Consider the following 14,884-nt stretch of genomic DNA (forward strand, 5'->3'; position numbering starts at 1 on the left):
AACTGATTTGAAGGAATCTGATGTGAGATATGAACATGGGGTATTTTACTATAGAAAAATTGAATTTATAATCTTACAAATCCAATCAAATTAGGCCAATTTAACAATCTCACAGTTGATCCACTGCTATACAACAAACAAATATTTTGGTTTTAACAATGTGGCCCACACCATAGATTCTTATAAACTATTTTGGTTTACATTTATTACAAACTTTGAAAAATTAAAAAAAAAAAAATTACTCATCAAACCTCAAATTGCTCAAACTGAACATCCTTGTATTGTAGAGGAGTATACTCTCCAAGATATCCACCAAGATGATCCGCTAACGATGACTTATCGATGTTTTCGTGATGATACGACTTGCAAATGAAGTAAACAATCGTCTCCATAATAAGTTGAAATAGCATAGAAATGGATAGCAAAACAAGGCAAATAATCCCATACACAATCCTTTTTCCAATCCCATCTCCATCTCCGTAAACCACGAAAATTTCGAACATATGTTGAATCCCAAGGAAAGATAAACCCGACACAACGAAAACCGTAGTAAAAATTCTCATCTTGCCCTTGATCAAACCCCGACTTTTCCTCATTGCACTTAGCCCATAACTCTCTTCCAACACGGAAACCACACTTGCCAAATGCCATATCATCATAATATAGACAATCCCCATGGAGTCTACGATCATAATTACGGTTAGAAAAGCAATACCACCATAAAAGCTCATATGCTCCAATAGATTGGCTAAGATTATCAAGGTCACTATAAATAAAAATAGAAAATGGTACGTAAAAACGAAGACGAAATTCCAAGTGAAAGTAATCATAAGCCTCTTCCAAACCTTTGGGACCACAGACAATACATTGTCTAAGGTTGTCTCTTTAGCGGTGTAAATGCATGCGATCGTGTAAACGACTGCAGATGTTGAGAGAAGGGATAGAATTACGAACAATATCAAGAACCCAATCTTGAAGAGGAAGAAGGTCATATATTCGGAGTTTAACGCGTTGTCGATTTTATTGTAGGATTTTGAGCCCTTTGAATAATTGAGGCGCATGAATTCATTCTGACTAATTTGGATGTGGGCTAGGTATAAGAAGGAAAGAGGGAGGATCAAGAAAATTGTAATTTGAGTGAAGATTTTTTTCCATGATGAAACTATAGTGCATGATTCTTTTAGTATGCCAAAAAAGCCTAGGAATTGGATTTCCTCTTGTTTTTTATCCATATGGCCTTGTCTTTTTTTTTTTGTTTTTGTAGATAGAGGTTGAAGAGGGAATCGGAGAATTATGTATAGATATATAACTTGAAAGTTTTGAAGGTAGACTTTAACAACTTCGGATTTGAGTTTGACTTGTGTTTAAAGAAATTGTCAATTTTAGGAATTTTAATTTCTGTCAAGTGGGATAATAATAGGAAAAAACCAAAAAAAAAAGTGTGATACAAGTGAGGGTGGAAATCGGGTGGAATAGATCATAAATGACCTTCTCTAAAAATTCTCAATTTTTTTCGGTAGTGAAGATTCCAATTTCCGTTACAAAACATTCGCAATGCAATATATATTCCGATTTCAGAACGCCTTAGAATCGACAGAATTTAGAAATTTCGGAAATAACATTAGTTTATAATCGGATTTTTTGCAAGAACCTCCACTGTGTAATCTCTAATTGTTGAAAAAGTCCTCATGTTAAAAAAATTAGCAAACACCCCCCTATGAAAGTTAGTCAAAGGCGTTAAGCCCCCTGACAGTGAATCGTGCGCTGCACGCGCGAACTGTGCAGCTGGAGGTGCGTTTCTTGACCTAAAACTACATAAATACCCTTTCTCATAAATTTCAAGAATTACAAAATCACCCCGAAATTTTTAAAAGCACCAAAATGAAGTTTTTAAAATTTTCAATTTAGTCCATGGAATTTTCGGATAAGCCCTCTTCTCCATCAGACCTAAGCTCCCCTTACCACCTCGGCTCCGCCGCCCCGCCTCGCCACACTACGCCACTGTCTACGACCGTCCACTCCGTCATGTCTGCGCCGAACTCACCAAATCCTCCACCGCTGTCTACGACCGTTCCTCTTTCTTTTTTTCCTCTTAGAATTGATGAAATGAAAATAGAGGGTAAATAATTGAATTTTTTTAAGATTAATGGTTGGCATGGGTAAATATGGTGGATATAGCAGTGTATATATCGGTGGTGATTGGAGAGATCAAATCAATGGCGGAGACTCTCGTTTTTTCAAGAAACACTGTGTAAGTCGCAGGTTGGTGTTGTGGTTTGCAACTTGGGGATTTCATCGGGGCTGAGGATTATGTTCTTGAAGTGAAATGAGCTGGTGGGCGTCTCCGATTTGCAGCGGCAATGGCGGAGGTTGTGGTGAGAGATGAAGAAGATGATGACGTGTTTTGACGTATTTTTTTAAGTATTTTTTTATTTCTAATGAAGGGTAATTTAGTCATTTAATCTAAGTGAACGGGATTATTTTGGATAGGGAGCGGTGGGCTAAATAAAAATCATCACAGGGGATCAATGCTAATTATTTTAATATAGGGATTTTTCTGATAATTAGACATTTCACAGGGGGGTCTGTGCAATTTACTCGTTTATAATCGTTTGTTCAAAATTCGGATATAATGCGAATTTTCACAATATTTTTCAATCTTTTTTGACATGTCCCCCCTAGAAATGTTGATATGTCCCCTAGAAATTGTACTCCCAATACTACCCTTGTGTCAATTAACATAATTTGTCTCAATTATTCCTTTTTCCTCTCTTTCTATAACAACAATTTAATTTCTAAAAATATGCTACCAAATAAAAAAAATTGATGTTTTTCTTTTTTATTTTTTATTATTTCGGATTTATTTTGCATTTCTTTTATTTTTATTTATTTTTAATTATTTTTTAATAAAAATATTTTTTTTAAACAAAAAAATTGTTTTTTTTTCTCGACTTGTTTACTACGCCGAATATGATAATATGTGGTTATATTAGCTGTAGTCATATGTTTTTCTTTATATTGCAATTTTTTATATTTTCAATTTAAAAGTCAGATTATATAGTGTGGTAGAGTCATATTTACCAAATTATATAAAACAACGAAGATTCCCTATTATTTATGAAAACAATCCAATCAACATCCACCCAAAAAATTACAATTTGGATGTTGTTATTACAAGTCAACTTGAAACGAAAATATAGAACATATTTGGATATGATACAGTCATATTCAACAATAGTCATATTTCAATATGACTACAGTCATATTCAAACCATAGTCATATTCGAATATGACTATAGTCATGTTACTGCTTCTAGTTTAGATCTGGAGAAAAAAATATTCGAATATGACTACAGTCTTGTTACTGCTGCTAGTTTAGATTTGAAGGGGGAAAAAAAAGAAACCGAAAAATACACAAATAGAGATAGAAATATAACAAAAGAGAGGGAAGGGGAGTTGACGACAACGGCGTTGGCCGCGGTGAACGAAAGCGAGAATAAGAGATGCGGCGACGGTGGTGGTGGTGGATAGATCTGGGAAAAAAAACCAGAATATCGAACTTAATTTGGAATGTGATCGGATAAAACAAAGTTTCATTCTTCTGTATGAGTAAACGAGAAGCTTAGCTACCTCTTCTTTGGTTGTACAATGGAGGCCCTCCCATTCTTTGTGAAAAAACTCGTATTGATTTTGAATCGCATCTTCCTTCTTCGAATTCGTGAGAATTGATCGGAACCACTCTTCCTCATCATCATATACTCTCTTATTCGTGATTCGCGTAACAAACAAGAAATTAATAAATCACTAATCGAGTGAATCAACAATAGTCATATTCGAACCAGACTATAGTCACGTTACTGTTGTTGCTTCAGATTTGGAGAGAAAAAAAAAATCGAAAATAACGCAACGAAGGGAGGGGGAGGCGACGACAACGACACTGAATGAAAAAGAGAGTGAGGGAGGCGGTTACAGTGGTGGTGGACAGATCTGGAAAAAAAACTAATAAATCGAGAGATATACGAAAAAGGAGAATCTCCATGTAGAAATCACGCATCCGACGAAGGGCGGCGACGAGGTGGGGGAGGCGCCGCGCCACCACTTGTACCAGACGTCGATGTGGTAGTGTTGGATGAGGGGGCAAACGATCTCCAACATCGACGGCTGGCGGTTTAAAGGTTCTGTTGGCTCCGGTGGTGACGAGTACACGATCAACGGTGGCTAGTGTGAGTGGGCTACAACGGTGGTGTGAAAAAGAGGAATGAGGGCGGCGGCGGTTACTGATCTGCAGAAAGAAAAGAAAAAAAAATAAGAAAAAAGAGAGAGATAAAATTGTATCACGTTAAAAACCTAACCACATAAGGACACTTTAGTCTTATTATATCTGGTTAAGGGGTCTCATTAATTCAAATTGGAATTTGGATTTTGAAAAAGGTCTTTAAAGTCAATTGGGTTTAATTCAAAATATTTTTCTAAATTGCATATTACCCCTTATTAAATTAAGTTTTATAAATTTAAGATTTAAACTTCAAAACAAATATTTACAAATATTACAACATCGTTAATTGCAGCAACAAAACATTTGGACTTGGACTAACTCTCATTAGAAGCATTTGTATATAACCTTTTTGTTTTTGTTGGTCAGCTAATAGTTTGACCTAGTTATCCTATAAAATTATATAATAATTAACTCAACGTAATTAGGCAATAAAAAATAGAAATATATGTTACATCATAAGAAAGTTCTTGGTCAATTTTGACCATATAAATACTGAACCAGTCTACACGACGTCGTGTTAGCAACGTTGATTGGCTAAGCAAACGTGAAATGGTTACACTTACAACAACTCCAATCGAAATGTATCAATATGGAATATTTCATTGATATTTAAGATAATATTTTGATACTTCTAAAAAATTCAAATGCTTCAAAGCATAAGTATCAAAAAAAGTTATTATTCATTTTTCGTTGGAATATGTCAATATAATGAGATTTTTGTTTTTGCTTTCCTGTTGAAATTCCAGGAGCTAATTTTAATGAATATTTGATTTCTATTTCTCTTTTTCATTTTTTTTTTGGTGCGCATTTTTGCACCTATATGAGATGAAATATGAAGAAATGTATCCATTTGATGCCTTAATTGGAGAAGGACCGTGGAGTTTTGGGGCAATAGAATGGTAGTTTTATCATTTTATACTCTATTTGATTCTTTCATTGAAGTTTCTGTTGTATAATATACAATACAACAATATATTGAGTGGCAACACTAATTTTTAAATCATTAGATAAAAAATTATTGCCACTGTGGTTGTAACTAATAGGATATCATTATTGTTGAATCATTAATGATATGTCTATTACTAACGATAAAAAAATGATTAAGTGACAACATAAAAGTATTTTCACTTAAAATATGCATTTAGTGACAACTTTTGATAATGTTACAATTGCGGTATCACTAATTCCATTTTTTTTTCTTGTGGTGATATGTCACAAGAAATTTTATTGTTTCATATTATTTGTCGCTTTAGAATTTCAATATTGCGTTAGTTACTTTAATTCTACCCTTACGAAATCTCCAATTACACTCTCCGCATTAATTAGTATAAATTGTATCTTTTAACAACAATATCTATTTTTTTTTAAATCAAAACACATTTATTTGAATTTTTAAAACTTGTAAAGATGTGAAAAACGACACTTATTTATAAATGGAAGAAGTACTATACTGCCATTTTACAAATGTGAACATCAACAATGTATTGACCATATGTATTTATTCGTGATATATCATCCGATAGAAAAATCGAAGAATAAAACACATAAAAAGTTAAGTATTTCCCAAATAAAATGCATTTTCATACACTTCAATCGGTAGCATAGGGCTCTTGGCTCTTCAAGACTACTCTATTGTCTTGTTTTGGAACAAGTATTTAATTTGATACACAATATAATTAAGTTGGTCAAATATTTGCCCTATAATTTTAAGATGGTGTTTGGCTAAGTAAATATTAAACATCTGATAAGTATTTACGTTTAATAAACTATTTTAAAATTTGATAAATTGTTACATCTTATTTTCGTAATTTGGATATTGCCCAAGTTTTGTGCGGATTTGGAGTCCATTCGTTCATTTTTATACTCAATATGATAATTTGCAATTTTCATATAGTTATAGTGTGTCATTAACAATAGCATCTACTACCCATCATTTAAAAATAAGTCGTTATTACACAAAACATTATAAGAAAAGTATTATAATACAAATTCAATATTTCTTGTGGACTAAGTAATTAAGAGGCTAAGCTACATGTCAATATCTCCTTTATATGAATCTTGTAATAACATGACAATAATAGTTATCCTCCTGCATAAATATCTCCTATTGCAGTACAAACGTGACACCAATTTCCTCATAAATGTTGTTTTTTTTTTCAATAATTTAGCTTTCAATTCTCAAAGCTTTCAATAATTTACCTAATTCTATCTTAACCAAATTTGAGTTGTAGATTTTTGCACTCCTACCTTTTCATCTTTTTTCTTTTCCCAGAAACATCATATATAATGAAATATAGAGTCCAAATTACATAAAAAAATCAGAACTCACTTGTTACCTACTTACCTTATAAATTATAAAATTTTAATTTCTTAACCTTTCAATTGATATTTTTTTTTAAATTCACCTCTTCAAAATTGATTTACAGCATTCGACACCTCTATATAAATTTATTAGCAAAAACACCTTTATGATTTGATTTTTTTGGCAGAGATCCCTAAAAATTCACCATTTAGATGATTAGGTTCTAAAAAAACTCTTTAACAATGGGTTGTTTTTGCTAATATTAACTAAAGTAAATTTTACTTTTTAGCAATCTCAAAAAGCACTTTTTTTACTGCACCAAGATTAAAGATTTATCCCCTTCCTAGCTCTATGATACAATAGCCCCTCACCCCGAATCATATTTCGCTTAATATTGTGTACTAACTTATCTTGCGGTATTGAAATTTGTATACTCTCACTGTACCAAGAATTGCAGTATAACAATGTTCGGTATGCCACATCAGTATGTTTTGGTTGGTAAGTAGTATTCTACAACCAATACTTTATAGGTAGAGTAAATGATGTTAAAAAAAAATCATTTGAGGGCTTTTCCAATATGTTTTTTCACAAGAAAAAAATGACTCGTGCAAGTTGAATAATACGTTTATTAAATACATTAGTTTTATAAATAACATTTTTATTTTTTTTACATTAAAATATTATGCCATTTGCATGCATTAGGCAAGGACTCCATATTTTTATGAAAAAAGAATTACGCGGTTGGTTTATCTTTTTAATCTATAACTATTATGGACAAATAGCAAAAAGGGACATAACAAGGGACTTAAATGCACATTAGTCCACACAAAAAACAGTCTTTTAAATAAATTTATTCCCATGTCTTTTGTCTAAAATACTCTCTATAATATAATTTTTATTAATAATATCAATTATACTCTAACTTCCTCAATATTACTACATTGACCTCGGATTTAAACAAATATATCACATTAACCCCCATTTTAATATTTTAAAAATTATTTTTTTCAGAAAATAACTTTTTTTTTCAGAATTTTTTTCCGGCCAGTCAACCGTCATTAACCGCGGTCTCCGGCATTGACTTTTTCTTTTTTTTTTTTGAATTTTTATTTGTACTTTATTTTATTTTTATTTTTTGAAAAAAAAAATCTTAAAAAAATTATTTGAATTAATATTACTCTTGGGTGCTAAAATACTGTCTCCAACAGTAATTTAACTGTTGAAAACAGTAATTTAACTGTCTGAGACAGTAATAATGAATACCAAAACTATAATATTACTAATATTACTGTCCCAAACAATAAAATTATTCTATCAGACAATAAATACTACTGTTTGGGACAGTAATATTATGAATATTACTTTTCCAAACAGTAATATTACTAATATTACTATTCCAAACAGTAACATTGTGGCATGAGACAGTAATATTACGGTCGGAGACAGTAATACTACAGTCGAAGACAGCAAAATTGTAGGCCAAGATGATAAAATTAATTAATACAGTAAAATTACTGTCTCAGACAGTTAAATTATTATTTCCGACAGTTAAATTATTGTTGGAGGAATTAATTTAGCAGACAAGACAGTAATATTAATTAAAATAATTATTTTTAAGAAAAAACAAAATTTCAAAAAAAAAGTCAATTAACAGTTAAATTACTGTTGGAGACAGTAATATTAATTAAAATATTTTTTTAAGAAAAACAATATCAAAAATAAATATAAAAAAATCAACGCCGGAGACCGGCGTCAACGGCAGTTGACTAGCCGGAAAAAAAAAAAAGAAAAAAAAATCAATGCGAGAGACCGGTGGTTGACTTGCCGGAAAAAGAAAATTCACAAAAAAAATAAAAAAATAAAATTAGAAAAGGTCAACGGCGGTCTCAGGAAGACATGGCCACGGGGCGGGGCGGGTCCGGGTCCGAGTTTTAAAGGACCCGAAACCAACCCCGTCGGCGAGACGAGTTCGGGTCCGGGACAGGTCCACTCGGGGCCACCCGGTTCCGGGCCGGGTCCGCGTCCGGACCAGATTTTTAAATTTTGTTCAAAATTTGAGATGTGCATGGGATTCGAGCTTGGGTCCCACACACACGAGTGGTAATCCAAACCAGTGAGCCAAGACAAATATTTGTAAAATTACTTGCACGAAATATACATCACATAAACAAAAGGTGTAAAATGATTATAATAAATAATGTTAAATAGATTTTTAAATATCATATTCATTATTGTTAAATAATATTAATTAAATTATTAACAAATATAATATAATAAAAAAAATTGCAAGGAGTTGAGCTTAATCCATTTAAATCTTACGATTCGATTCTAATATTTGAATAAAATGCAGTAAATGTAAAAAAAAAATGATTAAATCATATGAACTACGATTTAATTCTTACGATTTTTACAAATTAAACTAATTATTAAAATAGAAATCACATCAAAATATTTTAATTATACTCCTCATGTATAGTTTTAGTTTTGAAATAAGAAATTAATTAGAATGAGATATAATCTATTTTTGTTAAAATAAACATCCTCTATATTTTTAAATAATTTTCTTGTGATAAAATAATCAATAATTTTAATAAGTTCTTGTCAACAATTGAGGTTAATCGATTTAAATTAATTGAAATGAGTTATAATCTATTTTTTTAAATAAACATCTTATTTTATTTTTCATCCGAATTTTTTACACTATCGATTTTTATAACATAAGTGAGTTTGTATTAAGTCAATGCGTTTGTTTATATATTGAATTGATTCAATACTTTATATTTTTCAATAGTGGAGATTATATTGATATAGTAATTAATAATAGATGTTTTGAAGTATTGAACCGTGATTCTATATATTTTTTTTAGAATTTTCTTATACTGCATTTGTTAATAATTTAATTAAATTTATTTAATAATAATTAATATGAAAATTAATAATTTATGTAACATATTTATAATTTTACACTAGCGATTTATATTATATATATTTATTGTCTACATTTACTTAAGTATGTTGGTTGCCCCAGTGGTTAGAGTTGCCCAATTTTGCCCATTTTCCGAAGTTTGAATCCCCCAATGCTCAATTTTGGACAAAAAAAAACATGATATTCCGGGTTGACCCGACGGGTCCTCGGGCGCCCCCGCCGGGTAGACCGTCGGGTCTCGGGTCCAAAATATCTAGACCCGAAACCGACCCATGCTTGGATGCGTCCGTGCTAAATGTGGCCAGGGAGGGTCTGGGCCGGGTCCGGATCAAACCCAACCCATAGCCGTGTCTAGTCTCAGGTAGTGGAGGGTCAAAATTGGCTAATTGGTAAAATTGGGGTGTAAATCATCAAAGTGAAGTTGAGTTGGTTTCAAGAAATTGGGTTTAATTTTGGTATATTTAAAAAAAAAATTCTTATTTGCAAATAAGTTTGAATGAGCTAGAATTATTTGAAAAATAAAAAAATTGGATGTACCTTTTTTAATTAAGTGCCTTTGTCGTTGACCTCTTTGCCATTAATTAACTCAATTATTATTACACAATGATATTTACATCTTTGATCTGAACTTTTGTCGTAGGTAGGGGTGGAAATCGGAACAAAATTTCCGATTTCCGCCGAATCCGATCCGAAAAATTCCGATTTTGGAAGGATTTTTTCAATTCCGAATTCCGAAATTTCCGAAAAAAATCGGATCGGAATCGGAAATACATAATAGAATTTCGGAATTTCAGAATTTCCGAATTCCGATCCGAAATTATTTCCGATTATTTCCGAATATTTCGATTATTATTATAATATATTATTATTTATTACTTTATTTTCTAAACAATTAAAATGTAAATTCTAACCCTAATTGAAGTTACTCCCTCATTCTCACGCCGCTCCCACTATCTTCTCTCTGCCTTTTGCTTTTCTCCCACCAACACCACCCTCAATTCTCCGTCAACCACCACCCGCGCCTCCTATTCTCTCCGCCAGCACCAGCGCCGCCCTCTTCCTCTCCGTCGAGCACCAGCGCTGCGCTGCCCTCGTCATTCTCTCCACCTTTTGCACCGGCAGCGCCGCCCTCTTTCTCTCCACCGAAAACCAGCCCCACCGCCCTCGTTCTCTCCGCCGAGCACCAGCCCCGCCGCCCTCGTTCTCTCCGCTGAGCACCAGCCCCGCCGCCCTCGTTCTCTCCATCGAGCTCCAGCCACGCCGCTCTCGTTCTCTCGACGAGCACCAGCCCCGCTGCCCTGTATTCTGTTTTCATTTTTTTCTTTTTTAAATCCGGAAATTCCTAGGATTCCGAAAAAATCCGATTTTCCGAAATTTCCGAAAAAATCGGAATCGGAATCATTCTTGAATTCCGAAAAAATCAGAATCGGAATCGGAAGGCATTTTAGCCTTCCGAAAAAAATCGGAAATTTTCCGAAACACCCAAATCCGATCCGATCCGTCCGATTTCCACCCCTAGTCAATAACTATAGCATCAACAACCTCCATTCTTATATCCAAATTAGTATGGATTCTGTAAAATCGGTTAACTTATCCATACAGGATAATGTACTTCAGCCACTCTTTATTTCTTCCGGCTCTTCGACTTTACACGAAGCACTAGAGCGGCTAATCGAAACTGCCAAAACTTCCGATGGACGATTATCCCTTTCTTCCAAAGATATTATCAAACCAGCCCTCGAACTTTGCCAATATCCTTTACGAGTCCCACACCAAGAACTTCTTTTAGCCGTAAAACTACTTCGAAACATGTGTGCGGGTGAAATTAAAAACCAGGACCTATTTATCGAACAAAACGGCGTTGGTATTCTTTCAACCCTCGTTGGTTCTATGTGTTCGAATTCTGGTTCTGATAATGAGATACTTCGTATGGTATTGCAAGCGTTGGGAAATGTTTCGTTAGCCGGTGAAAAACATCAAGAAGCTGTGTGGGCCCAGTTCTTCTCCCTTGGATTTATCGATATTGCTCGAGTTCAAAGCAAGGAAACATGTGATCCTTTGTGCATGGTTATCTACACATGTTCTGAAGGTAGTAATGAAAGATCGGTTGAAATGCTTTCCGATCAGGGGCTGGATATCATTGTAGAAATCGTACGAACAGTTACAGCAGGTAATCAATCTCCTCGTAAATTTCAAGATTGAGCTAATAAAAAACTCTGTTTCTTGTAAAGATTTGATTTTTAAATCACCCCGGTAATTTTGAAATTTGATATTTGCAGTCGGTTTTAGTGAGGATTGGGTGAAATTGCTCCTCTCAAAGATCTGCTTTGACAAATCCTATTTTTCGTCAATTTTCTCTAAGTTATCAGAGAACTGCGACGAAAACGTACCGCAAATTTCTCATTTTGGAGACCAAGAAGCATTCTTGCTGAGCATTCTTTCAGAAATATTAAACGAGCGGCTCGGAGAAATTGTAGTCTCGAGCAATTTTACCTTGTCAATTTTTCAGATATTGAGAAATGCTGTTGAGATTGTCGATTTCAGCACAAGGGCAAATTCGTCTCTTCCAACCGGTTCATCCGTTACTGATGTTATGGGCTACGCTTTCTCCCTCATAAGAGATATTACCGCGTGCGACGGACCAAACGTGGATATATTATTGCCGGCCGGGCTTATTAAATTTCTTATAGACTTGCTTCGAAATTTAGAGCCTCCAACATTGATTAGGAGATCAACGGGCCACGCCGATACTGAAAACGATACGACTCCTCGATTTTCCAAGTACTGCTGTCCTTACAAAGGCTTTCGAAGAGATATTGTGGGCGTTATCGGAAACTGTAGCTATGGGAGGATTAGTGTGCAGGATGAGATACGGGACCAAGATGGGATTCTTTTAATGCTGCAACAGTGTGTGACGGATGAAGATAACCCGTTTTTGAGGGAGTGGGGAATTTGGTCGATGAGAAATATTTTGGAAGGGAATGTTAAAAATCGAGAATTAGTTGTTGATTTGGAAGTGCAGGGATCTGTTGATACTCCTGAAATTGCTGGAGCTGGGCTTCGAGTGGAAATCGATCCTGTGACTCGTCGGCCTAAGCTCGTTAATGCTGCGTGAAGGTATTCGAGGGTTCTTTTTATTGATTGATTATTAAATTTCTCGGTTTAAAACTGCAATTATATTTCGTTCGATGTTTGTTTGATTGAAGATCTGACTAAAAAAACCGATTGAATCGGACAAAAACTAGACTGAATGGGAAAAAAAAGATAGGTTCGACCGAAAATATCGGACTTTTTTTTATGTTTTTATATGATAAAATTATTTACGGGTAGTTAATAAATTGAAGTGGGGTTCTTTTAAGTTGATGTTCAATGACAAATATGTTTTTTTTGATGTATGTTCACGACATGGATCACTTTTATGCGACTCGGTTGGCTTTCCGATTCTGATTTTGAATGCATTGTTCTCAGATTGTGGTTTTCTCCAATTTTCTCAGATTCTCGAGTGGTTGGATGAAAGAATCGGTAGGCTCGAGATGGGAGGATCGAACGGGGGCATGAATGCGAAAATGGGAACCGGTGAGGCGAAACATTTTGTGGAGTACATGTGGATTTCAACATTCAAGAAAACAGATTATTCAGACAAGTTTTAGTGACTGCATCAAGGAATGATGAACATCGCAGAATGTTTCACAATCAAAAAATGATTTGATCATAAATTAAAGCTTGATGTATATCTCTAATTAGCTCTAAGTAGATTGCATAATTAGAGCTAAGGACTGATGTTACTTTTGATTTAATGTATTTAGAAAGTTTCAAATTAAGTTCAATTGAGCTCTTGGTACTTTCAATTTCACCCCATATGCAATTGGTATTTTTCTTCCACCTAGGGATGGCAATTTGACGCGCCCCGACGGATCCCTGCCCCGCCCCGCCCCGAAATTTTCGGGTATTACCCGCCCCGAAAAAAAATGGGGTGGGTATGGGGATTGAATTTTTATTTTGACCGGGTACGGGTACGGGGATGGGTTTGCCTATACCCGCCCCGTACCCGTCCTATATATAATATATATTTTTTAATTATTATATTAAATATAAATAATTAAATAGTAGTAATATATTAAATATTAGTTAAAAATGAGGATTTTTAGGTTTCCATTATATAATTAAATATTAGTATTATAATTAAATTGCATATTTATTTAAAAAAAAAATAGACGGGGATTTTTACCCGCCCCAACACCCATGGGGATTTTATGGGGCGGGTATGGGAATTCTTTTAATACCCGTGGGGATTTTTGACGGGGATGGGGATGGGGATTTCCATAGCGAGGCGGGGATGGGGATTGCAAAACCCGCCCCATACCCGCCCCATTTTGCGGTGGAAGGCTACACACAATGGCGGGTCCGGGTCAGCTGTCCACGATCTGGGGTCGGGTTGGGTTGGGTCCGGTTATATATATGCGTGGAATTGGAAAAAAGTACTTTTTATGTAACTAAATAATTAATTTCAATTTTGTAGAAATTAAGGATTGGAAAAATTAAATAGAAATTCAAGAAATTGGAATGAAATAACTTGTACAAAAAATTAGAAATTTTTAAATCAAGGTGGAAAAAAAATGATTTTAAGGTTAAGCTATAGTATAAAAGGTTAATAGCATTTTGCCATATTCACTTTGCCACTTTAACAAAAGAAATTGTCACGAGTACACGCAAATAGACATGGTCACGGGGCGGGGCGGGTCCGGGTCCGGGTCGGACCCGCCGGGTCTGGGTCCAACTTTTAGGGGACCCGAAACCGACCTGCGGGAAGTCGGGTCCGGGTCCAACCCGGTTTTTCAATTTTTTTTTATAAATAAAAAAAACTTATATTGAAACTTGAAAAAAACATGAGATTAACTTTAAATTCAAAATTAACAAATAATTGAATTTAAACATTAAACAATTTTAGAAAAAAATGAAACGATTAAGACCTTGAGACATAAACTAAATAAAATGAAAGTCGTGAAAAATGGATTATGGGTATTTATAAATGAAAATAATAATTGAGAAATTTTTCAAAAATTCAAAAATCAATATTCAATCTTTTTCTTTTAAAATTAAATCGTATTTTTTTATATTTTTCAAAATTAAATATATATGCATTTGTTATTAGTCGGAATTTTTGATATTAATAATAGTCAACATGACAATTAATAATTTATAAAACATTAGTTATACAATTATTATAATCATTTGATAGTGTTATTTATATTTTTATATTTATAGTTAGGATTATTATAACAAGGAATATATATAACATAAACAAAAGGTGTAATGATTATAATAAATAATATTAAATAGATTATTAATTATCACATTCATTATTATTAAATAATTTAAT

At 33.7% G+C, this 14,884-nt stretch overlaps 2 protein-coding genes across 3 annotated transcripts; one reads left to right on the plus strand and one right to left on the minus strand.

Annotated features, from left to right (window-relative positions):
- Nucleotides 1–245: 245 nt before the first annotated feature.
- On the minus strand, nt 246–1,263 carry LOC105972844 (uncharacterized). Its single transcript, XM_012997826.2, has one exon. The coding sequence runs from the start codon at nt 1,230–1,232 to the stop codon at nt 246–248; it is 987 nt and encodes a 328-aa protein (XP_012853280.2). The 5' UTR covers nt 1,233–1,263.
- A 9,165-nt stretch (nt 1,264–10,428) lies between these two features.
- Nucleotides 10,429–13,331, plus strand: LOC105950094 (uncharacterized). 2 transcript variants are annotated; one of them, XM_088826462.1, is made up of 3 exons: nt 10,429–11,674; nt 11,784–12,621; nt 12,973–13,331. In XM_088826462.1, exons 1-2 carry the CDS (start codon nt 11,071–11,073, stop codon nt 12,617–12,619), a joined length of 1,440 nt encoding a protein of 479 aa, XP_088682588.1. In that variant the 5' UTR covers nt 10,429–11,070; the 3' UTR covers nt 12,620–12,621; nt 12,973–13,331. The 2 variants fall into 2 exon arrangements, with proteins under 2 accessions (XP_088682588.1, XP_088682587.1); XM_088826461.1 differs by having other exon boundaries at nt 12,999–13,331.
- The last annotated feature ends 1,553 nt before the right edge of the window (nt 13,332–14,884 follow it).

Source organism: Erythranthe guttata, chromosome 12 (assembly GCF_056151865.1).
Source record: "Erythranthe guttata isolate IM_541 chromosome 12, IM_541, whole genome shotgun sequence".
NCBI lineage: Eukaryota > Viridiplantae > Streptophyta > Magnoliopsida > Lamiales > Phrymaceae > Erythranthe > Erythranthe guttata.